General features: G+C 53.3%; 3 protein-coding genes across 3 annotated transcripts; 2 read left to right on the forward strand and 1 right to left on the reverse strand.

Moving 5' to 3' along the window:
• The first annotated feature begins 2,746 nt into the window (after positions 1–2,746).
• On the forward strand, positions 2,747–5,628 carry LOC113147325 (2-oxoisovalerate dehydrogenase subunit beta, mitochondrial-like). The gene is made up of 6 exons (XM_026337529.1): positions 2,747–2,805; positions 3,399–3,510; positions 3,656–3,751; positions 4,305–4,460; positions 4,717–4,896; positions 5,314–5,628. The coding sequence occupies exons 1-6, from the start codon at positions 2,747–2,749 to the stop codon at positions 5,626–5,628; spliced, it is 918 nt and encodes a 305-aa protein (XP_026193314.1).
• Positions 5,629–8,906: 3,278 nt separating this feature from the next.
• LOC34621343 lies at positions 8,907–17,027 on the forward strand. Its single transcript, XM_026337573.1, has 15 exons — positions 8,907–10,017; positions 10,077–10,227; positions 10,499–11,147; positions 11,598–12,113; positions 12,153–12,325; positions 12,428–12,493; positions 12,811–12,965; positions 14,166–14,185; positions 14,448–14,693; positions 14,964–15,059; positions 15,288–15,328; positions 15,474–15,522; positions 15,680–15,784; positions 16,164–16,648; positions 16,892–17,027. The coding sequence occupies exons 1-15, from the start codon at positions 8,907–8,909 to the stop codon at positions 17,025–17,027; spliced, it is 3,999 nt and encodes a 1,332-aa protein (XP_026193358.1).
• A 1,558-nt stretch (positions 17,028–18,585) lies between these two features.
• Positions 18,586–23,249, reverse strand: LOC34623196. Its single transcript, XM_026337574.1, has 8 exons — positions 22,203–23,249; positions 21,544–22,049; positions 21,292–21,398; positions 21,007–21,047; positions 20,492–20,814; positions 19,781–20,310; positions 19,321–19,657; positions 18,586–19,054 (listed from the first exon to the last, which is right to left on the reverse strand). Exons 1-8 carry the CDS (start codon positions 23,247–23,249, stop codon positions 18,586–18,588), a joined length of 3,360 nt encoding a protein of 1,119 aa, XP_026193359.1.
• Between the last annotated feature and the right edge of the window lie 2,776 nt (positions 23,250–26,025).

Below are 26,025 nucleotides of genomic sequence, written 5' to 3' on the forward strand. Positions count from 1 at the left end.
CACCGGGATGCTGGTAGAAACAATTTTTGTAGTGATCGTTAATGTGCCGCTTATATTCATAAGTCTATGCAGGTACGCTCAGGTATGATGCCCCTCTGTTCCTGCTGACGCCTCGTCTGGGGTTTGGATATCGGCTATGCTGTTTGCACCCACTATGTTGGCATGCAACCATTGCTTTTCGTAGTTTAAATGCACATGCAGGCTAGTGTATACTTGTACTATGCATACTGCCTTTACTTGCAAGCGATTCCTCGTTGCAGGAGGCTAAACTATTTCAGCTGTCAGACGTGAGCGAGCCCTCCCCCCGTCGCAGTCTTGCTGGCTCAGGTCCCTAGCGGGCTTTTTGCGGTTGTGCTTCTTTCTTTCATTCAATTTCTTTTTACGCAATAGTACTCACTGTGCCTTCATCACTTGTGTTGAATTTTGCGTTTCTTTCTCTCTGGGCACTGGTGATGGAATTCTTTTGGTGCGCTGCACGCTGCAAGCCGCAACAGCCAGGTAGGGAACGTCGGGACCTGTGTTGTTGAACGAGGAGCGGGAAGACCTAGACCGCAAAGCTATATTTATCCACCTTTTATCGCACTAGTTTTATTTAGTTAATAATTAGCGAAGAATTGACTAGCTGATTTGTCTGTATTTCTTAATTTCTAGAAGCCGGCGTTAGCTCTGTGGAAAAAGATTCCGTGTTGCATGTCTGTGTGAGCGTGCTCGACGCTATGTGCCCCTTACTGCGCATGATTGGAGTGCTGAAGGATTGCACATACGCCCACCTGTCTGTCTGTAGTCCCTCATGGCAGGACCTCTGAGAGGGGCGGAGACGGGAAGGAGCCGATTCCTTGGATATACGCTCAATGTCATTCTACTAGGCTTGCAATGAATCTAAGGGGAACTGTCTCCCTCTGAAAAACTTCCATGGATACGGATATCCTATCAAGCCGCTTACAGAACCCAGAGGGAGGTGTTGTGGATTCGCGCCGCTTGACCTTGAGCATGGGGAATGGCCACCTTATGAAGGTGTCGTAGGAGCTTTCACTGTATGTTGCGCGTTCTGCTAGACCCCAGAGGACAAAGGGAACTTGGGAGATAAGTGCTCTTGGGGAGTATGAGGAACTGATGCGCTAAAGCCACATTCGCTGCATCTGAACGATTGCGGGCTAGCCGAGGCCCTCACTGCCGCGTTGGTGAACCCTTTAAGTGGAGCTTTCCGGAAAACCTTGAAACAAGAGGCGTTCAAATTGGGCAATGTATACTTGTCGAACGCTTCAGTGCCTTTTTGATACCAACAAGCTCCACCGTACTCTGGCTGGAAAGTTGGCAGTCATTTCGTGTACGCTGCTTGTGTGTGCTGGAAGCACCGGACTCTTCGACACTACATGTATTGGTAGTATCTATAATCACTTTCAAAGGCTATTCGTATCTAGCTACTGCTGGTTGCATAATACATGGGGACTTTGTATTAGGGGGCGTTGGGGTGATAGGTTTCTGCTCTTTGGAGTTTCCGGATCCAAGGGCATAGAGTGACACAGGAGACATCGCAGATATGCACGTAGCAAACTCCAACTGCACAGTGCCTGTAGCCGTGACCCCTGTCAAACTGCAAAGCCTTCCTCTTGCAGTTTTTTGTAGTAGGCTTCTGGTGTTCTCCTGCATGTGTGGGGAAGATGGCAGCAGCGGCACCATGCTCCCTAAAGTGTTTTGTTCCTCTCCTTTTGGCTGACCGATACGTCCTCAGCTGCAGAGTAGCAGCCGCGGCTTTTGAAGCAAAAGATCAAGCGCTCTGGCGCCGTTTCCTTGTGCCTGCCTTGCCCGACTGCCAAACGCATCAAGGCACTCCCATACACACAAGCAAATGGCCCACACAACGGAGGGAAAGAGGAGGCCTTGACAAGAGAGATATGAGTAGGAGAGTGCTCAATGCAGAGTGCCTTGTCACCCAGTGGGATAGCCCTGATATTCGGTGTGTACACGCATATACAGCCCAAAGCAAGAGATGTTGTACGTTGTCTTCCAAGCTAAAATGGACTACTTAAACTGCTGGCATCCACATTTGGACTCTTGGGAGACAATCTTGTGTGGAACCTATCTGGTTTTGACCTGCAGCACATATGACCTCGTACCACACGCAAGAGAGCTACTTGCTAGTGCGCCTTCGAGAGAGGCAAAGCATCGCGCGTACCCACCGGCAAAAACAAAGACCATGCGTCAAACGAACCATCATGTACTTGCAAATTCAAAGAGAATAGGAGCAAATAAATCATCCTTCTATTACCAGTTACCCGAGGGGCTCTTCCATAATGCCGCTGGAGGGTCCCGTACGTGCCACTTGCTGTCGGTACCGCCTGAGCGGCAGCAAAAGCTGCAGCAACAGTGTACGTTTTCACTGCATTTCGGCGTAGTACACCGGATTCTCTTCCATTAATTGTTCTTCATATCCTTCTTTGCATGCTCCTCGGTGCTATAACGTCGTCACACCCCTCTGCCACACACTGCCTGAACCATGTCGTCCATAGTTTCCTCTCGCGCGTTATCGCGTTTCTCATCTGCTCCCGTAGGACAAACTTCTGCCTTTAGAGCTGCTCTCACAACTTTAAGTGCAGTTTCATCCTCTCCGTTGCTTGCCTCCTTCGCAAGCTTCAGAAAATGTGAGCCCCCAAAGCGATTCTTTGCTCATGGTGCGGGCACTGACCTGACGCTGGCTTGCCGCACCTCCACAGCTCCCCGCCCAAACCATGGTGCTACCACCAGCATGAACCTTTTCACGGCCATTAACTCCGCGATGCACATTGCTCTGGAAACGGATCCCACGTGCGTCCCCCCCCTCACCGGTAGCAACATGCTTTGGAAATCCATCACCCACGACCCGCTAAGTCGCATCCGTCATAATTCGTCCCTAGGGATGCAAGGACCGTGGTTCGATCAAGGTCCGAGGCATAGGCAGGGGGGGTTAAGACGTGATCCGTTCGAGGGGCCAGTGCAAGAAGGCAGAAATCGCACAGAGGGAAGGGGGCTCCTGCAGCCAGAGCTGACCATACACTGCAAACCAACTCATTCAATGACCACCGTGGCCTATTTGTTCAGCATGAGTCCTTTCGAATGGATTCCATTGTTGCCCAGCATCAGGGCTCCCCTAGCCAACCCTAGTCCCCAGTACACGTGAAAGATCCCAGCGTTTCTTCTTCCGTGAAGTGTAGTCGCTGCACCTGAGGCGCACTGGGGAGATTTATCATGACTTTCTTCACGATAGAAGAGGCGCATTGCCAACTCTTGCTACCTTGGCCCTCCCCATCGCTCCCCCTTCCGCAGGAGGCTGAACGGCACGCGCCTCCTGCACATCTTACCCAGCCGCCAGGTGTCACGACATAGCTTTGAGCCTGTGTTGAGCCTATTTTCTGATTCAGAGCTTGCGTCTTCGGGGAGGACGTGGCTTTTGGCGGAGTCTTCCGGTGCTCTGTCGATCTGAGGGACAAATTCGGCCCACAACGTGTCTTCAATACACCCCTCTCCGAGCAGGTAACTGCCTCCTGGGAGGTACTGGCGATGATGAGCGAGGGTTGTGTGGCGTGGATCACGGTCTGCTGGATGATATGCGTCATGAGCTCCAACTTCATAGGGAGGTCGATAGATGGTAGCCTTGGCTGCGATGCGCTTCTCTCAGGGTATCGCCGGCATGGCTGTCGGGATGGCTGCCGTTGGATACACGGCCATTGCGGAAATTCAATTCGGAGATTACATTTTTCCGGCCTTTGATCAGGTGACTTGTCTTAGATGTAGCGCAGCGTGGCATCTTGTAATGAAAGCAGAGTTCATCACTACTCTGGCTGCAGTCGCATGCTGGCCTCCCATGACTTCATGCGCACACTCTGGAGGTAGAGGGAGCGGAGGACGCCGCAGATGCACATTTGACAGGCGCACAGCAGGGAACGATGGGAAAGAGGGGCTTGACGGGATGCAGTTCGGGTGTATCCATGGTCAAGTGCATGCGGGCATGCCATTGCGTGATAGGACGCCCCCGTGTATGTCTGCATGTGTGTGTGTGTGTGTGTGTGTGTGGCCGTATCTCTATCTGTACTTCCGTGTTCGTTTATCTGTCTATGTATCTTGATTTTGAGAGAGAGAGAGTGTGTGTGTGGGTGTGTATGCGTCTCTTCTGTCCGCTACTGTATGGGGAACCAGACAGGACTCATGGTGCTGGGCGCTGTGGCATGCACTGTTTCTCTCCTTCCTCACTGCAGAGGAGGAAGGGGGCTCAGGGAGGGGGAGAGAGAGGAGATCTGGTGTGTCCAGTGTGTTGCTGCTGCGCGTAGATTGTGAATGAAGCCGCCAAGTTCAGGTATAGGAGCGGTAACAACTGGAACTGCGGGAAGGCGACTTTCAGATGTTCATGGGGGGCTGTTGGTCATGGCGGTCTGTATCACTCTCAGTCTCCGGAGGCCTTCTTTGCCCATGCGGCTGGCATTAAGGCAAGCAGACACCTTGCTGCAGGGTTGTTCGTTGTCTCTGCTTGGGCCCATTGCTGCTTTTTTGTCCCTCCTTTCTAGGGAGGAGGAGAGCGAGAAGGCTTCTGCAGAAAGGGCTGTGACAGAGGGCCCTGTGCAGGAATGTATATGCCCTCACTCCTCACCTCATCTCACCTCCGCCTCCTTCTTTCCCTCCTCCTGCTCACAGAGCGCAGACGCGGAGGCTGCTTTTTGCGTGTGCACTGTGGGGACCGCTCAGGTCGTAATACCCAGGGGCCCCTACCAGGCGAAAGGCCTCCTCTTAGCCTGTATCCGAGATGAGAATCCTTGCCTCTTCTTCGAGCCGAAGGCGCTATACAGAGTTGCAACGGACGAGGTGCCCACAGGCGATTACACGCTGGATCTGTCGAAGGCAGATATTATCCAGGAAGGAGAACATGTGTGTCACATCTGTCTTCAGAATCCCCACACCTGCCAGCATAGATTACCTCGGACCTTTCTCGTGTGGCGTGGATACACACGGCGCGGCAAGAAGCCCAGTAGCTCCTTTCTAAGCCGTTAAGCGGACCGCCGGCGTGTTCAAGGCAGTCATGCACACGTATATACGCCTTTCTCGTGGTGGCTGCAGATGCAGCTGACATGCAATGCAATTTTGTGCAATGCAATTTTGTGCAATGCAATTTTGTGCAATGCAATTTTGTGCAATACGATCTTATGCGATGCGATTTTGTGCATCCCTCTCTATATATGCCTTGCCCCGGCGGAATAACGCAGGGGGTACAAGCATTGCGCCTCCTCGAAACATCGTGCTTTCCCGTTGCTAGCGAACTGATGTGTGCGAGTCCTTTTTTATTAGGTAACTGCCGTGGCGTGGGGCACACAAGTGCATCGGCTGCTCCGGGCAGCTCAGATGGCAGAGAAGGAGGGCATCAAGGTGGAGGTTATAGACCTTCAAACCATCGTTCCTTGGGATGTCGACACCGTCATCAACTCAGTCAAGAAGACTGGACGCCTCCTTGTATCCCATGAGGCACAGCAAACTATGGGCTTCGCTGCGGAGATCGCTACGACGGTGCAGGAAAAGTGCTTCTTCAGCTTGGAGGCACCCATAAAGAGAGTCACGGGTTATGACACACCCTTCCCTCTCGCGTATGAGCCGGTGAGGGCTTAGAGGTGCACGGGGGAGCCGCGAGCTTGGCTTGGAAGGGGGGTAGCGATGCTTGTAGTTGCAGCGTCGTAGTGTGACAATCAAAGCCTTTTTACGTGAATGTGCCAAGTATGGGCGATTCCCTTGTGCATACCCCTCGGATTTTGAAGCGATCCTTGTATAATGCTCTCTCTTCAAATGGCTGTGGGAGGCCCCTTTGCATCGGGACGTCCCTCAAATTCTGGGCAGCGCATGCAGCAGCGCATGCACCCTCGTGTTCTCACTCTCTCTTTGCGTCGGCATGCGCTCTCCGTATTTCTGGTGGCTTGCGGCCTCTCCACTCTGTTGCGCACTCCGCAGTTCTATCTGCCGGATGAATACAAATTGCTGGACGCGATCAAGGAGCTGAAGGCCAACTGATCGGTCGTGTTTCATCAGCGAAATGCTGGACCCCACTGTTGCCTTTCCACCTTTGGTGGATCGACCAGATGGATGCAAGGCTCTGGTTATCTCAGCAAAGCTGCTGATATGGCGCGTCAGATGTGAGAGGGCGCATGGCCACTTCGTAGGCATACGCATCCTCCACAGCCGCACTGCGCAGGCAGTTCAGGCTCTGGCTTTTTGCGTTTACGAAATACGCACTCACGTATGCAGGCGCTTCTTCAAGTAGAGACCCGAGTGTGTGCGATGGAAGTGCAAGCAAGTTGCAGCGAGAAAGAGAGGGGCAACGGCTGTCCTCGAAACCTTTTCTTGCCCCTGAGCGCAGAAGGAGGGAAAGAGCACAGGAGTGCTGCTGTAGGTAGTGCTGTACTAGGACCGTTAGTTAAATCATCAGCCCTAGCGCAACGATAGACCTTAGGGGCCTTCTGCTTTGGAGAGACTGCCATTTTATATGTGGCTGCAACGGTTCTCCCTGCGCAGCCAATAGATGGCATTTCATTGCCGACGCTTGCAGGGTCATTTCTTGGTGTGATGGCGCACACACGCATACAGTGCCGCCTCAGCCCTTGACATTAAGACCCCGCCTACCAGATATGAGGCCATAGAGAGAACTGGAAACAAATTCCAAGGGGAAGCACGCTGAAAAAGAATTCACTTGCGATGCCGCCGTCGCTGCCGGAAGTAGAGGGCCTGTAGCAACAGGCCTTCGACGCCATCGGCTAACTTGCGCCCACGTATCACGACAGAGGCTAAAGGGCAGGTAACCGTGGATCATTAAATTCCTGTGAGGCGCTGATATCAGGGTAATGGGACGTACTGTGCGGTACGGAGGGGCCGAGAGCAGAATAGACCAAGATTTGAATGCATGTGATGAAGCCCGGATATTTTAGAGTCAGGTTCAATAACGATGCCTTCTAGGGGAGTGTGCAATTTGGATGCACACACGGGTTGCATGTATTGGAAAATCTCTATTTAGGGACTGCAATGCGGGATGTGCGTATGCATGTATATACGTACGCATGCATGGATGTATATGTATGTGTGTGTGTTCAGCTCTGCCCTCTCAAAGTAACGCTCCATCCTAAGCCTCGGTAGGGAGACACACCTTCCTCCAGACTCCATACAACCTTAATAAGATGTTAGTGAGCACATTTCGAAAGAATTTTCTCTATGCCCTACCCACTCCCCTATAGATTCCCAATCCGAGGCAAGAGAGACGGTTATGATACGCCTTACCCTAAGCACTCTCAGCATCCACACCCAGTTGCATACAGCGTGTACCCCCGCAGTGCACAGTATTACGTCTCCCGGTAGCAAGCTTACGCTACGCTGCAATAAATAAGATGTACTTACAGACTCACCAATACGTTTGTTCCTTATAAATTCTTAGTTATATATAGCGAATATAGTAGAAAGCGTTCAAGTGTTGCACTATCCGCCACGCCCACTGAACGAATGCCGTTAGGGGTACTTAGGCCAATACTCTTTCTCTAGAACCCTGCTCCGAAAAGCCCCAAGGAGATGGAAATTTGATCGCATTTGAGAGCTCTAAGAGCCCTTGGCTACTGAATTTGACGGGCTTTCATGGCACAGTGTTTTGTCTGAAACGCCATCGCCTCTTTCCAGCACCAAAGGCGTGGCGCGTTGGAAGGTTGGTGTTGGCCAGCAGCCGTGTCTCCCGGTTATTTAAAGTTAGATTTACTAGAGGTATAAGCGCATATCATTCAAAAATATGCCCCATTCATGTGGGCCTCCATTGAGTATCTGCCGCTGCGGGCTCGTTCGTTCGGCTGCTGTAGGAGGAGCAGCAGCAGCTACAGCATAGTGGTAGCCACAAAAATTCTTGTGCGTCCTTTATTGGGCGCAATCTGCCTATGACTGTATTGTATTTCTTCTGGTCCTGTCTCACTATGCCTACCCAAGTTAAGGCAGCTGGAGCGACAAGGCACTGTGTGGCGCATCCCAGTTCTGGTAGAGCAGCAGCAGGAGCTTCAGCATGTCTGGCCGTGGGGTTGTTAGCTTTTCTTCTGCGTTGCTTTTTATACCGTCGTCTGCTTCTTCTAGAGCTTTCCAAGAGTCTTGCAAGCTCCTTCCCGTGCTCTAACCCTCGGCGCCGCCTCCTTGACGCTGGTCAGGGCAACCCTGCTAGCAGCCATACTGCTACGCGGGAGAAAAGCCGGTCCTGTGCTTCTTTTTCAATTTGCAGAAGGGCTCCTGCCGCGTCAAGAACGGGCTCCGTGACTCTAACTGGGTGTCAGTGCTAAGGGCGGTGGGAGCGCAGCATCGCAGCAAGGCTGTGTCGCGAGCGTCCCCGTGCGGCTCCTCTCCTTGACCAAGCTACTCTTAGGGTGTCTCAGCTTTGTAGATCTTGAGCTTTTAACGGAGTCGTCCAATTTCCTGGCTCCAAGCGCTTCCCAAGACTGTGCATCCTCCCCTCACGACACGGCGCTGCAGAGAGCATCCGAAGGGCATACACCCCAGTGGCTGCCTGCCAGCCGCTGCTGCTGCTGCTTTCTCTCTCTCTCTCCTTCAGCCGGCTGTACGTACGGCTGTGCGCACAGCGCCGCCTCTCCGTGTGTCTTGCAGCAGCGAGGGTAGCCTCCAAAGCACCCCGCATGTTCGATTAGAGGAAGTCGCTGAGCGTCATCGGCAGCCGTCGCAGAGGCGAGTGGGAGACCGCTGGAGAACGCCATCGTCAAACACTCCATATTTACTGCACTCCACTTTTACTGCACTCCATTGTAGCGAAGATAAGGCCCTTCTAGCCTGCTTTTCGCAGTCTTCAAGGGCCTAGCCCAGGGTGTAGAGGGCTTCCCTCTACAGGCCTCTCGACATCCAATAGCCTGCCTGCTCCTGGTATTATGCAGGATGCTCTTGACCATCCAGGTGTGCGCGCTGTTGGGGGAAGTGCGCCATCCGATCAAGGCTGCACCCTCCTCAACTCTCCCGGATCCAATGAATTCTCTACCGAGGGCCCCTTGTCGGTGTCGGACCGCGTAGCTGCGGCTGCCACAGCGGCCGCTGCTGCAGCCGCCGCCGCAGCAGCCGCTCGGGCCGAGTCAACTGCAGAGACAGCGCGACGGTACATGCAGCCGTACGTCTCCGTCGACACGTTCAGCAAGTGGAGGCAGCTGGATCAAGAGGAGCAGCAGGTGTGGGCCCCTCGAGGCGAGCGCATCCTGCGCGAGCACCTGCTGCCGTTCGTGCCTCCCGAGGTGTCTCCTGCCATCGCAGCCATGGAGGCTGACACGGCAGAAGGAGGAGGGAGTGGCGGCCTGAGCAGAAGCTCCGCCTGCCGTTCCTCAGCCGTCCCTGCAAGTGCAGCCACCCCCATGAGCGCCAACCGTCTAGCTGCGTTTTTCGGGAGCTCCTCTGCCCCCGCTAGCAACAATGGAGGCTCTTCCGCGCATAGCCATCAGCAGCCGTGGAGTGGAACGCGCGTCAAGGAGCAGCTGCGTGACGAAATATGGTCCGGCATCCCCGACGCATTCAAGTGCTGCGTGCTGCTGCACGCAAACGACGCCTTGCAGCAACTCGAACAACAGCCCACGCTGTATCGCCAGGTGCAAGTCGAGTCTTTCGGGGGGCCCCCCTTCCCTGGATCCCTCCCGGGGCGGTGCCCAACGTTCAGTGGGGGCCTCTTGGGTTTGGAGGAAGACGTCTGCGGTGTTCAGACAACGCTCGAGCACCTCGAACTGGACGGCGACGCTCCCCTCGCCACCTGGCGTTCCGCCTCGTCGGAGACGGAGCAGGAGATCCGCAGATCCGAGCGATCCTCCTGGACCCTTCGCATGCGGCGACCGCACCAGTACCTCCCCGGGATGTCGCCGAGCAACAGACGCGTGGCTGCGCTCCCGCATGCCTCTCGCAGCCCGGGGAAGAATCCTCTGGGTCAGGAATTGCGGCCTGAGTTCAACTTCTGGCCAGACACTCACGAGAAGAAGGATGCGTTGCAGGCTGCCGCTGCGAGAAGTGACGCTGCTGCTGCTGGTCTGTCGCCTCCGCTGCGCCTCCCCCGACAAGCGCACCAGACGGATCGCCAGGAGGCTTCCCGGCAGCTGAAGCTGCAGAAGCAGAAGCGCAGAGGACGCAGGCGAGACATCCTGCTCTGCAAGGCGCACCAGCTGCAGCAGAGGCAGCAGCCAGCGCAGCGGATGCCGTCTCAGCACCAGCGTCGCGCTGGCTCCGAAGGAGGCGGGGGGAGCACCGAGTCTAAGGGCGACAGTCCAGCTCGAGAAGCCAACGTTGGCGAGCTCCTGACGTACATTGGTCCCACTTCCACCAAGGCTTCGCAGTCGCGTACGCAGAGCGGGGCAGAGCTGGCTCCCGCTGATCCCACGGGATCAACCTCTGCAAAGTGGCAGCAGCTCCCGCAGGAACCTTTCCCCTCCGGGAAGACTTGCAGGAGCAGCTCGGACACATATGGGGTGTCGCCACGCACCAACGGGAGCAGCCTCGCTGGTGCTGCGGGGATAGTGCAGCAAAGCTTCCCAGCCGTCCGTGAGAGATCGCCAGCTGCAGGGGTGTCTGGCGGAGAAGGGGAGCTTCTTCCGCTCCCCCCCCCTTCCCCCGTCACCTTGTGGGCCCCCTTGGAGTCTGCATGCTCGTCAGGAGGCAGCCCGCTGGTGTACGCGGATGCCACGACGATGGCGGGAGGAGGAGGGGCTGCAGCTGCAGCATGCAAGGAAGACGTGATATCTTGGGACCTGTTTGGTCGCCGTCGCAGCGGGGAGCTGGAAGACTTTTCCTCGTACATGAAGCACATGCATCTCGACGCGCAGCGGCAAGCCGCGCAAATGCGAGAGTCCACACAGCGCTCGAGAGACAGAATAGCCTTCGAGGCTGCCGCGGCTGCTGTCATGGCGGTTGCTCGGGAAGTCGACAACGAAAGAGATCGGTGGGCGTTTAGGAGGTATTACACGGCGACGTCTTTCGATTTGGTGGAGAAGGGGCTCTGGGGGCAGAGGAAGCCTGGCAGGAGAGGCGGCTCCGAATCGCAGCTGATTCGGTGGGATCCCCTCAAAGGAAGGCTTTCGAACACGCAAAGCGTGTCGAGACAAAGTGCGCCGACCAGATCTTTCGTCAGCTTCCTGAATAACAGCGTCAGGAGGAGGAGGAGGCACCGGCAACAGGCTCCTCTTGCCTTTAGCCAGCCTCAGCTGCTGTATGATCGAAAGGGGGACACTCCCATCATTACGCAGCAGCGCTCTCCTTTGGAGGGAATTCCCGGATCGCCTTGCTGCTGCTCCTCCTCGGGGAAGGCAGACGAGGTGTCTGCTGAGTCGGAGTTGAGTCCGATGTCTGTGAGTGCCCCTCCGCTGGCTTCCGCGTCTGCGGAGGCGTCTCCTTATGCCTCCCGTGGTGGGCTTTGGAGCCGTCTTTCTGGTGCGAGAAGTCGCAGGCGTACTCACGAGGTTGCCAGTGAGGGGCGGGAGCGCTTGTCAGTCGTCTCGTGGCTGCAGCGTGCAGCTGCCCAGAGCAGCGAGGGCTCTGCTGCGCTGGGAGGTAAGAAGGGGCGAGACGAGGAAGAGGATCCGCAAATGTGCATCCAGCTCCCCCTCGATCATCTGCCGAATCCTCCCATTGAGCCCTTCCGCAAGAAGGGGCTGCTGACACGCATCCTCCCAAGCGTGAGGCTTTGCAGAAGCCGCAAGGGGAAGGAGGCGCAGGAGCTGAAGCGCTTGGATTTCCTCAGCAACGCGATGCGGGGGGGAGGAGATCCCTTCGACACAGACAAGCTTGTAGCTGCCGCAGCAAATGCTGCCGTCAGAGACATCCGGAGACGGAGCAGCAGCAGCACTCACAGCGACGATCTCATTCAGTCTGCGAGGGGAGCCGCAACGGTCGCAGCTGCAGCGGCTGCAGCAGACTTTCCGCCACTCAGGAGCAGCAGTCTTCTGCGCAGCTTCCGCATGGGGGATGAAGAAGACGCGCGCATAGCGGAGAGTCTGCCCACGCTGCCGGAGCAGCCCTACAAGCCGCAATCTCCGCAACAAGGAGAAGCGAAACAACTGCCAGAGGAGCACTCTCGGCAGCCGTTTCTGCAGATAGAACCTTTGCCAGAGCCCGTCCGCATGTGCTTAATGCGAACGCCTCCAAAGCAGGAGGATACAGAGACTCCTAGGGGGCATGACGGGGAAGCAAGGCTTTCCCTCAAGTACACGAATGCCCCCATGCCGCATCCGCAGTTAAGGCCATCCATGCTCCTGCTCCCCCCGCTTCCCCCCAACACTGTCGATTACTATGAGCAGCAGCAGCAGCAGCAACAGCAGCAGCAACAGCCGCAGCGACAGCAGCAGCGACAGCAGCAGCAACAGCAGCAGCAACAGCAGCAGCAACAGCAGCAGCAACACGTGTCCGATCCGGGGGCCCCTTCGCCGAGAGAGTCCTCGCCTTCCCCCCCCTCCAGAGGCAAAAGCTGGAAGGAGCAGATCGAGGGGGGAGACAGGTATGCGCAACGACGCGGATTTAGGTTCGAGAACGCAGCAGCAGCACTTTTCTCAGAGGATGACAGCCAATGCGCCCGTGTGTGTGTTTGTTTGTATGTACATCCGTATTTTAACCGTGGAACAGGCATTGTTTCAAGGTCTTTGTAGAGATTTTTAAATATATTTCCAAAAAAAAGATTCTTAAATATATTTCCAAAAAAGAGATTCTTAAATTGATTTCCAAAAAAAAGATTCTTAAATATATTTCCTGAGGAGGAGGGCTGCCGATGGCGCGTTTGGGGAACGTGTATGCGAATTCGTTTTTCTGGCTCCGCAGGAACGCTGTCTACTTCCTAGAAGATGTCACAGACTTTTCTCGGCTGCTGAATGGGAGCGGACAGGCTGCTGCACGCCGTCTGCTATGGGCGCTCTTTGGTTTCTTTCGGGGAGGTCTAGAGTTTTGCCCTGTAAGAGAGGGCTTGAGGGAAAATTGTTGTTGCGCTCCTGTTATTTGTCTGTCCTTCTCTTGCGTGTCTGTCTGTGGATCCTCATTTGCGCGTCCTCGTTGGCTTTGCCCTTCTTTCTTTCCTCTTCTTTCGTTCCTCTTCTCTTTCCCTTCTTTCTTTCCTCTTCTTTTTTTGCTCTTCTTTTTTTGCTCTCCTCTTTCCCTTCTTTCCTCTTGACGCCCTCCAGGCCTCACGTTTACCGTCCTGGGTGTACCTGTGTATTTATATTTCTCTTGCACATCCGACGCTTTCTGCCTTGCTTTCTGGCGTACTGGCGTGCCCTTCCGAGGCTCTATAAGTTCCTGCTGCGCTTTTCACCGTTCCATCCCCATCTGCCTTCATCTTTGGTTCCATAGGCTTTTTACCAAGGTCAATTCTGCCGATTCTATATTCCGCTTCAGAGTTTATTGTTGGGCTCAATGGTATTTGCCGCCCTCCTGCCTCATATGAGGCTCTGTTTCGCATGCCATTGTGTATACATTATATGTACATCTTATTTTGTGTGTATGCACTCATGTGTGTCTGGATATGTATATGTTTTGGGTTTCAAATGTACATGATATGTATGTATACATACATACATTCAGTATGTCTATATCGTGAATGTGTACAATTATATATATATGTATGTGTATGTGTGTGTGTATTCAATTATTTGTGTGTGTGTATTCAATTATATATATGTGTATGTGTGCGTATGTTGCGCTTGCAATCCTCTTGCAGATCATTCCGCATCTGGCTTGCATCCTGCTTCTGTACATGAGCGAGACGGCAGCATTTACGGTTCTTTACTGTTTTGTAAAGAAGGCTCAAGACACCGCAAAACAGCTTCCCCACCAGCGCAGTAAGACACCACGAGTCCTCCTGCTTCATCGTTGATCCTCCTTGCTTCTGGAGTGCGCCCTCTGCAGGCTTTCCTCTGAGGCTTCCTGCTCCCCTTTCAAAGGCGCTAGAGACCACCTATGCTCGACAAATTTTTGTGAGCATGTTGCTTCCCACCCTCTCCGCGCTGCTCCCTCCCTACTGTCTGGGGATTTCATGCGCGTTGGCTTTTTCGTGCAGTCCTTCACCGGCTCGATCACATTGTGATTCGACGCATGGATTTCATCTGGTAAGCAGACAGTAGAAGAACCCTTCGAGACGTATACACCCCAACGGAAGGAGGCGGAGTCTGCATTTGACAGAGCGACCTTTCGCACTGTAGTGGTGGCTTCTTCTCGACGTCTGTGAGGGCTGCTGCCTTTCTGTGAATCCTTTGTGGCCTGAATCTTTTGTTTGCTCCCGTATCCGTTGCGGTGTCTGGCAAGCGCCTTTGCATCCTTTTCGCCACAAATTACGGATTACCTTTTACCTTAGAACGGGAAAGCCTGCGTTTCAATACAAAGAACATGTCTGCGCAGGGGCACCTGCTTCGACGCGTGATGATGCCGCCTCCTTGCCAACCCATCATCCCCCCTAGAATGCGAAGCTGTGTTGTGTGCTCATCAGGCTGGTGACATCTGTTGTGGAAGCGATTCGGTTCAAGTTCCCGCGTTTGTTCCTCCACATGCGGCACTTGCGCGTAGATATCCCGGCTTGGGCCGCTAGAGGGCTGCAAGATGGCTTCTCCAGGTTGCTGCCTTTCGATTTTGTGCTGCGTATTATGAGCACGCTCCTCTTCGAAGGCAGTCTGGCCCTCTGCAAGTTTTCCCTTGCGTTGGTTCAACTCTTAGAGGTATGCCATGACGGATGCACACACATGGCGAGAGTGTTGGTCTTTATTAGGGTGTTTCCTCTCTCCTATGGGGAGACGAATTTTCCGCGACGAACTGCGCAGTTGAGCAAGCCTTGCGCAGCCGTGCACTGGGTGAAGGGGGTGATAGAGACGAGGCAGCGTATGCTTTCAGGAGGCTTGCTCGTGGGGAGGAGAGTCAAGACGGCCTTTGTACAGCGTTCGCGGCTTTTTTGTGGTGCACCCTTTTGTGTGATATTTATTCCTTTGCAGCCCGAGTTGATGGCTTGCGACACAACGGAAGCGGCAGAATGCGTCCTCTATCGCTGCAGCTCAGATCCGCGTTTGAACCTCAATGAGCTGTCATGGGTAAGGTCGACTCTCTTTCTTGGTTTAAATATGGCTTGTTCTGATTCCTCAAAACCATGCATTTTAGTGTGTGGTGGACGCAAGGGCGTGCATAGCAGTGCGAGGGAGGACATGCATCCCCTTTGCAGCTGCCCTCTCTCTCTTTTAAAGACGCCGATTGCGAAGCGAAGCGATGCGATGTGCTGCTGCAAAGGATGTATGTGACACTGCCACTTTTTTGCGCTGCAGACTGCTCAGCATTTGAAGACGAGCATTTTGCGGGCCGTTGGGTAAACCCGCTTCTCCCTCGTGGCGATGAAAAATACCCTCAGCAGCCCTCAAAACTCGGCACACAGGCGCAGAGTATTCGTCCGAGTTTGACGGATAGCAGTCAAACGGATCGCAAGTTTTGTGCTGTTGTGCTTCTGCGCTCAGGGAAGGCACCTTAGGACTGCAGAGTCCGTATCTCATGTGCACCAAAATTGTACGTTGTAGACGATCTACGGTCCAAAAATCGCTGCGCATATCCCCCACTCCCCACTATTAAAATCGGCCATGCGCTTTCAATAGACAAGCATACAGGTGTGTTCTCTAAGCAAAAGCCGATGCTTTGCACGTGGCACTTTGGAATTTTGACTCAGCACGAGTTTTTGACGATCCGTCCGGAGGGAAACTCGCGCATTCTAACTTCCATGGACATGTGGGAATCGCTCTGGAGGTGGCTACCCGATATACACAGATGTTCGGTAAGCTTTGAGCCTGCAAATATTCAGCGCTTATTTCCTTCCAGGCAGAGCACCTTTCGCAGAGGGCTGCCTAGTCAGCTACCTAGTGAGCTGCCGAGTCAGCTACCGAGTTAGCGCTAGCTGCTTATCGAGTCGACAATGCAGTCACAGAGAAGCCAGCTTGCTACCTGTTTGGAGGCCTGCCATAGGGGGTTGCTGCGCATTCTGCGTTCATATGAGGAAAACCGTTCTACGCACCGTTTGTATTCGCAACACGCAGTCTGACTGTATGTGAAAGGGAGGGGCTTTATTCGTTTCTGTGCCCTACATACACACTGTTGTTCATCCGTCCCGAACGGAAGCCTTCGCATGCGTTGTGTATGGGTACATGTCATTTCAGAGTCCTTCTTTGCTGTTCACCAGCAGCCATGATGGATTTACGCTCAGTGCTCTTATGGCAAACGTCCGCACGTCTAAGGTTTCTATGGTATTCCTTGCCTTGACGGACGGGGCGGAGATTATTGGATTTTTCTCTCCGCATCCTCTTCACCTTCTCCATACAGCAACCAGTATGTCGCAACAAGGAGGGAATTTCACGGAGGTAGAAAGGAAGGGGACAACGAGGGCAAGAAGAGACAGCAATGCGACAGAGACTGCTTCTCCTAGACAGGCTGCGTTTGTGGTAAATGCTGACCTCACGCTCCGGCTCTTTCTGCTTCTGTATGAGGCGCATACCCTGCTTCTTGTCTTCGTGTGTATAGGCTTCATATACAGCGATGCATTCGTCTTTAATTTGCGACCAACGCCACGTGTTTTCTGGTGGACGGGCAAGAATTCGTCCTTTTTCCGTCTTCGCCCTGAAGGATTCTACCTGGGCACTGACGAGTAAAACAAGCCACTACAATCGAAGAATGCATTTCAGTGCTTGCGATCCTTGTGTAAACCTGCGCTTATGGACGTGCCTATTCCCAGAACGTTCGTCCGTGCTTACAGAGGCTAAGGGGACGGGGGAGAAAGCGGTTTATATAAGCCACATCATACACGCACAAAGCTATTAACCTCTCCCCACAGCTTTTCTTCCGCAATCTTAGTAAATCCCTGTTGCTGTGTCCGTGCTGTTTACTCCAGAGTTGCCTTGTGGGTTGACCAAGACTTGTCTCGCTGCCGAAGCTCACCCTCCGTCACATTTGGTTCGCCTAGTCTCATACGCGGAGATTTCGGGGAGTGCCACCTCGTGGATGTGGAGGTTTGGGGCGTCAAATAGCTTCGTTTGGTGTTCCTGCTACTGTGATATTCGTGCGAGTGGAGGTTCACAAGATGATCAGCAGTTCGCGGGCAATACGCATAAATAAATAAATATATATATTCATATATATATATATATATATATATATATATATATATATATATTGATCGTCCTCGGTTGGAGGACTTTCGTGACGTACGGCTGACTGTCTGCGTGTTTGATGCCTTTCTCGTGTTGTACGCTTGTATATCTATCGGCATTTACAGGGATCTACACGCATGTGTATGAATGCATATGAATCCTTTCAGTGTACGCAGTTTTCATATCTGTCCCTGTATACACCCATACTACGATACTGCGATCTGTGCCTGCCTATCCAACACTTCACCTCCCACACAGCACTCAGCAGCTTATCACACCATCTTGTACATACACAAATAGAGACATGTATATGCATCAACATATATCAGTTGTTTATATATATATATGGATGTAAGGACTGTTCATATGAGACGGAGCAGCAGCGTAGGCTTCCCCTTGTCGTTCGTCTCGGGAAGTAGACGGCCTCGTCCAGCAGACAAAGGACTCTGTATACACCTAATTTGGAGTCTGCTGTACGCTTCTGCTCAAGAAGTTTTGTTCTTATAGCTTGATGGAAATTGAAGGGCGTATTCGTGCATATGATTGGAACGCGGGAATGGCAGGGTGGGAGCACCAAACAGGCATCGTCCCTGCTACTCTTGCAACTGTGCATGAACGAAGCATATATGGATCTATTTGCATCACCTTACAATCAACAATATCCACTTTCATGTAGGAAGCAGTGAGGACGGACAGCTTGATGGGTCGGGTGTCTTGGTTGTTGTTGGGGAGACGACCTGCATGCACAATGTGAAACCGCTCTCCGTCGTTTGGTCTACCCTAAACTTTGCAACTCCAGGGTACTCTGCACCCTAAACTTGCAACAAGGACTACTCTGGATAATGTCTGCAAGAGCAGTAGTGGAGGTAATACCAGCAGTAAAGATAGCTGCCTCCAGCATAGGTCACTTCAACTTACGCGTGCGCTAGACAACCAACTGCTGCATGGACCCGTTGCGCGGCTCTGTTTTAATAAAAAACAATTTGAAATAAAGGAAGCTTTTTTAGATCCGAATGCTCATAAGTCTAGGCTACCCGCCTCCATTGCTTGGGGGATTCAGAGAAGTTGAAGCGCACTCGTTGGGCAGACAACTAGGGTCCTGTTCGAAAGCCACTGCATTATGGGCATACGTGTTTTTCAAGAGGTCTACTGTACGAGACCACTGAATTTGATCATCCTTTATTTAGCCTCCGATGTCTCCCCGCTTTGAATTTTGCATCCTCGCTATTCCTATCTGTAATTGTCTTTAGGGTGCCCGCCCCTTTATGTAATGCAGCACAACAGTGGGCCACCCCTAAGGCGCCAAGGTGACATGAAACTCAGGGATTCAAATAAGAGCAGATATGTTGATTTTCATCGGGTGCGAAGCAGACTCGTTTAGTTTCCAAGCCTTCCAACAGTTTCTCAGGGCAACTCAGGCGTCCAGTAAGGCCTCCTAAGAAAAGGCGTCCTGGGAACATCGCTGATTGCGTTTCTGCAGACGCACGGCCAGCAGGAAGCTTCTAAGATGCAGTACAAAGCGATTCACTGCTGTGCTTAGCCCTGACCAGCCTTCAGCTGCTGGGAGCAGAACAATCAGCTGCAACAAGTGATGCACCAAAGGAACGTCTTCTCTAGGCCTTTCCAGCAACGTGGCCAGCAGCAACAAAGAACCAACAGTAGGGCCCTTAGCGGAGGTTAGGCTTCTGCTGCATTTTCTTAAAGAGGTTGGTAGGTGACCAGTCCCTTCAGCGCCTTGCATCTCCCTGCTGCTGCTGTTGCCAAGAAGTGGCATTGCTCCCCGCAGTGCTGACTGTAAGAAGAAGAGGAGAGCTGTGTGCCCCCAGGTACTCCGTAAGTCTAAGCTTTCCCCTTCTGCTGCTTCCACTGCCACCAGAAGCTCAGAAGGCAGTTCCTCAGGGTTCCTGCGGCAGATGAAACCAGCTATACAGACGGCAAACGGCCTTGTGCATCCCTTGACACGCAACAGGATAGGAGACATGAGGATATACGCATATAGACTTGGTGCGGCAGGTGACAGAGGGGTATGCAGAAGAGGAACCATGAAGGCACACATGCTAGAGCTAAAAGGCACATGAAAGCTCAAGAGACAGAGAGACTACAGAATATTGACACAGGCATTCAGGCGCACGAAAAGAAGTAACAGAGCGGCATTCAAGCTGCTAGATACCTGGGGGCTCCACGGCATCCCAACTCAACAAGAAGCTCAAATAACAAGCCTTGATGCTGCTGCAACAGTGGCTGTAGCTGCTGCTCCAAAAGCCGCTGTAACTGCGTCTTCTGCTGCTGCCGAGGTCCTTCTGAAACCATCTCTGGTATTTCAGCAGCTAGCAGCTCTTGAAGGCCTTGGATTTTCACTGTAGCTGCTGATGCTGCTATCGGGGCGGACCTCACTGCTGCCGCTGCTCCTACTGCTGTACACGATACGTCTGCGTGCTGCCGCTCTTGCTGCTGTTGATGCAGCAGGTGGAGAAGTACTGCTGCCACTCCGCTGGCGTCGAGAAGCTCTGCGAAAATCAGTCGCAGCAGATGCATAGGGGCTTGTCCCAAAACTGGCTGCGCTGCAACTCCCAGCAGATCTTTAAGTCTACACCAGCAGTCTCAAAAATCGCCGAAAGATCATAACGCACTGCATATGTCTGCAGCGAGTTCCTCCAGCGCCTCTTCAGTCAGCTGCCCCAGGCCGTCGCTGCTGCTGCTACGCTGGAGCAAACATAAGAATCCTGTGATTGCTGCTGCAGAATGTTCTGCCGCAGCAGCCGCGACCTGCAGAAGCTCTTTTGCCTCCTCGCCGGATCCAGCAGCAGTGATGCCACAAAATATGCCGGCAGAAACTGTGGTTTTCACGTGCTGCAACAGCGGGCGTGACAGCAGCCACGATCCCCACTGGGTAGCCGATGCTGCTGTTACTTGAGCAGACGGTGTTGCAGCAGGCGGAAGGAACAAAGGTGAAAGCAGTTCCCCCCAGAGATGTAGCAACTGCACCCCACAGCTTGCAAAAGATGACAAGACAAGGCCACATTTCTGGAGATACGGGCCCTTTTGCTGGAGCGAACACTGGAGCTGCAGCTCGAGCCGCAGCGTTGGTAGCAGCAGGAGCAATCCCCGCCTATCGAGAGCCTGCTGCTGCAGCAGACACTGCAACAGCACCAGAGCGCTCCTGCAGCGCAGAGATCAGCAAACGAAGCTCGTGAGAGCGTCGGCCCTGTGTCGGAATCCGCCCCAGCAGCCGCAGCGTCAGTTTTGCCGCTGGCACTAGCAGCGGCTGTCATTACCAGCACAGCCGAAGCTACAAATGTTCAGTCAAAGGCATGGAAGTGGACACGCGGGTAAGGACTTACTGATCCTTAGGGTCGACAGCCTCGGGGGCTGTGCCCGCCAGCGCTGCTGCTACTTCTGCGTCCGCCATACAGGATGCATAGGCCTTGCTACAACGCAACAGGAGCTCGTGTTCTTGCTGCTCAGTGGCGGTGCAACGCGAGAGCGCTGAAGCAGCAACGGCGCGCAAGGCTACCGCTTCGGCTGCCTCTGGTGCCACACGGCATGGTAGAGGGTGATCCGCTGGGTCGCTCCAGTCCTTCGCAGAGCATCCAAAGTGACTGAGCGCTGCTGAAACTAGAGAGGGGCTGGTCACTCCTAGGCCGCCGTAGGCGCGAAGCAGTCGCTGCAGCAGTCAGTGGCAAGCATTGCCAGTCGCAGCAGCATTCCTCGGTTTCCCAGTCACCTCAGTGCAAAGGGCTGGACAGCAAGGGGCCCAGAGACAGAAACTGGAGGAGGCGATAAATGCGGAGAAGCGGAGCTGCTTCTGCGCCACACCTCGGAAGGCTAATGCATTCTCTAGAAGGATGTGACGCACCAGCAGTTCCTTCAAAGACAGCTTGTTTGCGCTAGCTGCCTCTACAAGACCTGAACAATCTCATAAAGACTAGATTCCCAAGCCAGGGGCCTTTGTGATAGCGGCAAGGAGGATGGAGACTATCACGGAGGCGTACAAGCGACAGGCGCTTTGTGTTCTGCCCGTGAATGCTACTGCGAGTCTGAGTGCCTCCAACACACGGAGAGGGAGGCGCTTGCGGGTGCTAATCAAAGAGCAAGAGAGGGGAGGAGCATGGGTCAGGGAAGAGATGCAGCGTTGACATACGCGCATTGAAGGGATGCAGGAACTCGAGACTAGCTTGCTGTTGCACCCGGAAATCCAACAGCATCTCCGCCAAATCCACCAGCTGTTCGATAGAAAACCAATGGGATCTGCGACAGGCAGCAGCAGCAGCAGCAGCAGTGGCACAACAAAAAGACAGTGGGTGCGCCGCTGCCACACCCCAACGGAAAAGGGGGCCCCCGTCAGTAAAATTGCGGAAAAATACAGCAGAACCATAGCTAATGTCAAACTGACCTGGAGCGCAGGATGTTGATTGTGAACTGCAACAACATTGGACAGGAACTTCCAGAACCGGCATAAATGCGCAGAGAGCGTAGCAAAGAGGAACAGAAAGCAGCAGTACTCTGTGGCCTCTGCTTCTCTAGTGGGGCTGCTGTCGCTAGAGGGGCTGCCGCTCTTGAGCTGGTTGCCTCAAGCGAACCGGCAGCTTTAGAAGCTTCCGCCGCACGTTCTGCTGTTGAGGCTGCCTTGGTCAACTCTGCATGTAGGGCCGCCTCCGCTGCATGCAGCATCAGAGATGTGTTCTCACACAAAGTGGCTGCGGCAGCAGCTGCGGCTGCCCTTTTCGGACGCTCAATAATTTCAGCAGCGGTAAACGCAGCTGCTGCCGCGCTTGCTTCTGCTGATGCTGTTGAAGCTGCTGCTGTTGCCGCTGGTCGCGTGGCCGATGGCAACGCCTGAAGTCTCTGCAGCGCCTCTACAGCAGCGAGCAGCTGGAAAAGTGAGTAGCTCTTTGCTTGCTGCATGCACCACATGAACAGAACATTGTTAAATCCTCAAGAATTCACGAGAAACCGCACATATATATGCAGGTGAGTCGTAAGCCACGGCACACGCACCGCAGGAGGTGATCACAACACAGCGATCTCTGAGCTAAAAGACTCTGCGCTTACACGTCGTATGTGCTCCTGCAATGCCAAAATCAATTTCTGGTGTGGCTCATACAGCCGAGCCCACCCCGGGGCACCTGCAGCAACAGAAGCTGCTGCTGCCATCGCAATGCGGGAGGCTTCCGAGGGTGAAAACGCGTCAGCAGCCACTGCTGCAGCTTGGCAGAAGGCCCCCCAGAACGCTCGGTCAGCAAAAGCAGCAGCGGCTTCAGAGGTGGTGCCAATTACTGCGGCGAGCTCCCGCTGCCACAAGGCACCATCGGGGGGAGCACCGGGGCGTTTTAACGGGCTTGCTGCCAGACGCTTCTGCATGCGCGCAGCAGTGGCGCCAACGTGCGCTACAGAAGGCAGGTGATGAGGTGTCAGCATCAAAAGTCGCTCCGTGGCTGCTTCGCGCTTCTGGATAGCCCCTCTCAGGCGGGGGCAGCCTCGGGCTGCCTCTGCTGCAGCGGCAGTGGATGCTGATGCAACAGGGGAAGTCGCGTGAACAGCAGCAAGAAAGGCCAAGTAAAAGGAAGAAAAATAGACGCCGTCAAGTGCTTTAGGCTGTGACAAGGTCTTGGCCTGTGCCGCTGCTGCTGGGCCTGTGGAAGACATTGGCAATGTACCCACAGACTCCTCATCCTGCTGCGTTTCCCGCTTGTGCTTCTGTCGAGGCTCGTTTCTTCGTGCAGTAGCCGCTGCTGCCATAGCTGTGGCTGCATCTTGCCAAAGTGATGCGGATGATCCCAGCCCCCTGACAGCTCCGCATTGGGGCAGAGAAAAGACAGGCTCGAGATTGGGCGCTTGTACGCTAAAAAGTGCCCAGCGAGACCTCGCAGAACCCCAATAACCCCTCTTCTGCGCCCATGATCCGCTTAGGGCTGTTCTGCTTTCCCTTGAAACTATAGGAGGTGAAATTGCCGATTGACAGCGCAGCGGGTTCCGTTTGAAGTACCGGCAAGCCCATGGCACAAGGATACTCGGTTGTAGCTCTTGAGAGGCCTCTGTTATGGCTGCACAGTGCCCCGTCGTTGTGGCTGCGGGGAGCAAGCGAGGAGGAGCAGGCATGGCATAGGGAACAGTGCCTTTAGAAGAAACGGACTATTCGGCGACTTATGACTGGCTAAACAACACGAAAGCATGAAAGCTGAAGGCTTTGGAACATGGCGCTGGCCACTCGCAGATGTGTTCACTACACTAGCAAGGAAGCCCACAAACGAATCCTCGATAGAAAGCTCTAGGCAGCAACAAGTGGGGGCTTTCAGGGGCACGGCGAGTTCGGGGGCATTGTAAGAGGGGTTCAGGCTGAGAGATTTCAAACATAAATTTGTGGGTAACTCGAAACCAATGTTGATATTGGCGCCAAATCCATGGCCATGCGTTGAATACTCTATGAAGTCCAGATCGATCCCCAGCCGTTCACAGAGATAGTGTTGGCTGAATCCCGGTCAATGAAACGCGCCCAATGGAAGCACATTTAAGCCGAAACGCACAAATCGGGTCAAAGAACAGTTTCTTAGAGGGGGAATCTTCACTGCTATCCATGGTTTTTTGTGGAGTGCTGTGTAGGGGCTGCAAGCGCCCTCGGCCTAAGGGGCCCCCCGCCGAATGTCTGCAGGCACCGCTGATAGAAGCAACAATAAAACAAAGGAGGCCTTTGGTTGTATTGATCCTTATGTATATTAGTACCCTCATTTAACCAGAGGATCTGCTGGTTAGAGGATCCCGAACCTCATGTCTATCCAACTGTCGAGCTCCTGGAAGAACATGTCATACCTAGCGGCCTACTTTGTCTCTATTACAGTCCGTCCAGAACAAACGAGTAAAAAAATCTAGAGGGGCTTCCTGTCCAAAGCATTGCTATCAGAGCTGTCGTATTACCCATCTTGCTGCCGTCAACACGCTGTTACCGACAGCCGAATACCTTTACGCTCATAAGTTCTATGCACGGAACGGGATCCTTCAAAAGCGCTTTCGGGGGAGGGCATCACAAAAACAGGTGCGTTTTCTTCATGGCTGCTTTATGCCTCAGTCAAGGAAGTCATGCTGCATCCCCAATGCTGGTTGAAAACGGGCTGCTAAAAATTTGCCGTGTCCCCAATACTTCAGTCGCAACTGAATCCAAAATATATTAAATAGCCTTCATACCTAATGATCATGTCAACCACCACTTTCTGGGGAATCCGATATCAAATTTACTTGCGTTGCGCGTTCACATTATGTCTACGCCGATGGAAGCGCCCTAAGAGGGACATTGTTGCCCACTGAGCTGCACGACGTGGCAGCTTCATGAGTGTCTTTCATGATCGAAAATTCGGGATATCACGATGCTGCCTTTATGAAGGGACGCTGTATTCGCCTATCACCGTCTACACTACCAATCCCTGGAGCAATCCTTCAATTAACCACGTAGTTCCTACGCCCTCAAGTTCTCAATATCGGCAACTTAGTAAATGTAGTGCCCGATAACACGAAGCAACTCGCTACCTGAGCCATTTTCGAGTTCCCATTGTGAACCTGTTAAACAAGTCCACAGTTAAAATTTTGCCCTAGCGAGCGACCCCGCCGGTATAGCTCATCATGTTTTACGCCTTACTTATGCGCTAGACTTATCACGCCAGATGTTTATCGCTATAATCGCCGGTTGCGCCACAATGCAGAGGAAATCGAATCAATCTTGGATGGGTACTACAGTGGGTGCTGTAGGTCACATGCAAAATTGTACAGACTTCAGTGTCGGATGCTCGCCTGTCTACACACTTATGCAAAAGCGGCGGCTTTCACCGTGAAACATTAACAACTGCATACCTGAGTTGTTTGCTTCAGAGGTAGCACTAATCCGCCTTTTCGCACTAGAGAACAACTCCTTCGCCAGTGCCACACTACCCCTACATGTCCCCGGGCAACACAAGAACGACTGAACCAGCAGTACGGAGAAACTGTTCCGCGTACGAACACACTAAGTAGGGACAGACCCCGGCCACTACAGCAAAGAGCATCTGATTGGAAATAAAGTGCAGAACAACAAGCAGTGGCCACCAGTTGCAGGCCAAGCTATGCATACAAACTTTCTATTAGACTAATTTCACTTGAGTGGTAACTGATAAACAGGTAACTACATGGATCGGCTATTCGTGAAATTTATTTTTTAGATAACTTTTCGCTTAGCACAAGATGGCTCGCCGTTGAGCGTGTCTGCGCTGAATGCTATGTGGAACTAGCTGCAAATGCTCACAGTGCATAGAGGGTGGAGTTAGGCGCACCCTAGCACTCCCCCTCCCCCCATCTCGGGGACTCTGAGGGGCACGTGCAAACAATGAAGGAGCTCCTTTGGGAAACGCTCGTAAATTTTCGAAGTTTGTATTGAGACAAATGGAGGTGGTGGCTCCCTACAAAGACCGTGGATTGAGCGTTACACTGCATCGGGAAGTGTACTAAAAGCGTCATGCAAGCTCATCGGCACGAACTGCAATGCTCTTTCGCAATAATAAACACAGACTGGAGGAAGTCGCATACACACAAAGTGGAGCCCTTTGAAATCTCTGGTTCATCGTGACCATTCCACAGCCTCGCCACACATAATGTAAGGAAAATGGTGGATGCAATGGAATGCAGCTGCCGTTCACTAAAAATCAGCGTGGAACGTGCAGTCCTTCCGGATTCCAGAGTCGGCCTCAAATGCGCTCTTCCTGCCATCCACTAAGAGCAAAAACAGGCGCAGAAACTTCGATCGCCCACCGAGCATCCTTAAACAAAGGAACATCTACATTATAATGGCTACCTGTGACTCTAGTGGCCAGCCGACCAGTGTGGGTATCGCACCCTTAGCATCCCCCTTCTTGGT

This window comes from Cyclospora cayetanensis, unplaced genomic scaffold, assembly GCF_002999335.1.
Source record: "Cyclospora cayetanensis isolate NF1_C8 unplaced genomic scaffold, CcayRef3 CcayRef3_contig_19, whole genome shotgun sequence".
Lineage (NCBI taxonomy): Eukaryota > Apicomplexa > Conoidasida > Eucoccidiorida > Eimeriidae > Cyclospora > Cyclospora cayetanensis.

Bases quoted from the DNA above. Each gene is read 5' to 3' on its own strand.
- LOC34623196 (XM_026337574.1), bottom strand. From the start codon at position 23,249: ATGCCTGCTCCTCCTCGCTTGCTCCCCGCAGCCACAACGACGGGGCAC. The intron at 21,399-21,543 runs GTCAGTTTGACA...TGCCTGTCGCAG, and splicing joins ATCAACATCCTGCGCTCCAG to ATCCCATTGGTTTTCTATCG. The intron at 20,815-21,006 runs GTGCGTCACATC...TGACTGCTGCAG, and splicing joins TGTCTTTGAAGGAACTGCTG to CGACTGCTTCGCGCCTACGG.
- LOC113147325 (XM_026337529.1), top strand. From the start codon at position 2,747: ATGAACCTTTTCACGGCCATTAACTCCGCGATGCACATTGCTCTGGAA. The intron at 3,511-3,655 runs GTAACTGCCTCC...CGCTTCTCTCAG, and splicing joins ATACACCCCTCTCCGAGCAG to GGTATCGCCGGCATGGCTGT. The intron at 4,897-5,313 runs GTGTGTCACATC...CTTTTTTATTAG, and splicing joins TTATCCAGGAAGGAGAACAT to GTAACTGCCGTGGCGTGGGG.
- LOC34621343 (XM_026337573.1), top strand. From the start codon at position 8,907: ATGCAGGATGCTCTTGACCATCCAGGTGTGCGCGCTGTTGGGGGAAGT. The intron at 11,148-11,597 runs GTCAGGAGGAGG...ATGTGCATCCAG, and splicing joins TCAGCTTCCTGAATAACAGC to CTCCCCCTCGATCATCTGCC. The intron at 15,523-15,679 runs GTACGTTGTAGA...ATTTTGACTCAG, and splicing joins ATCTCATGTGCACCAAAATT to CACGAGTTTTTGACGATCCG.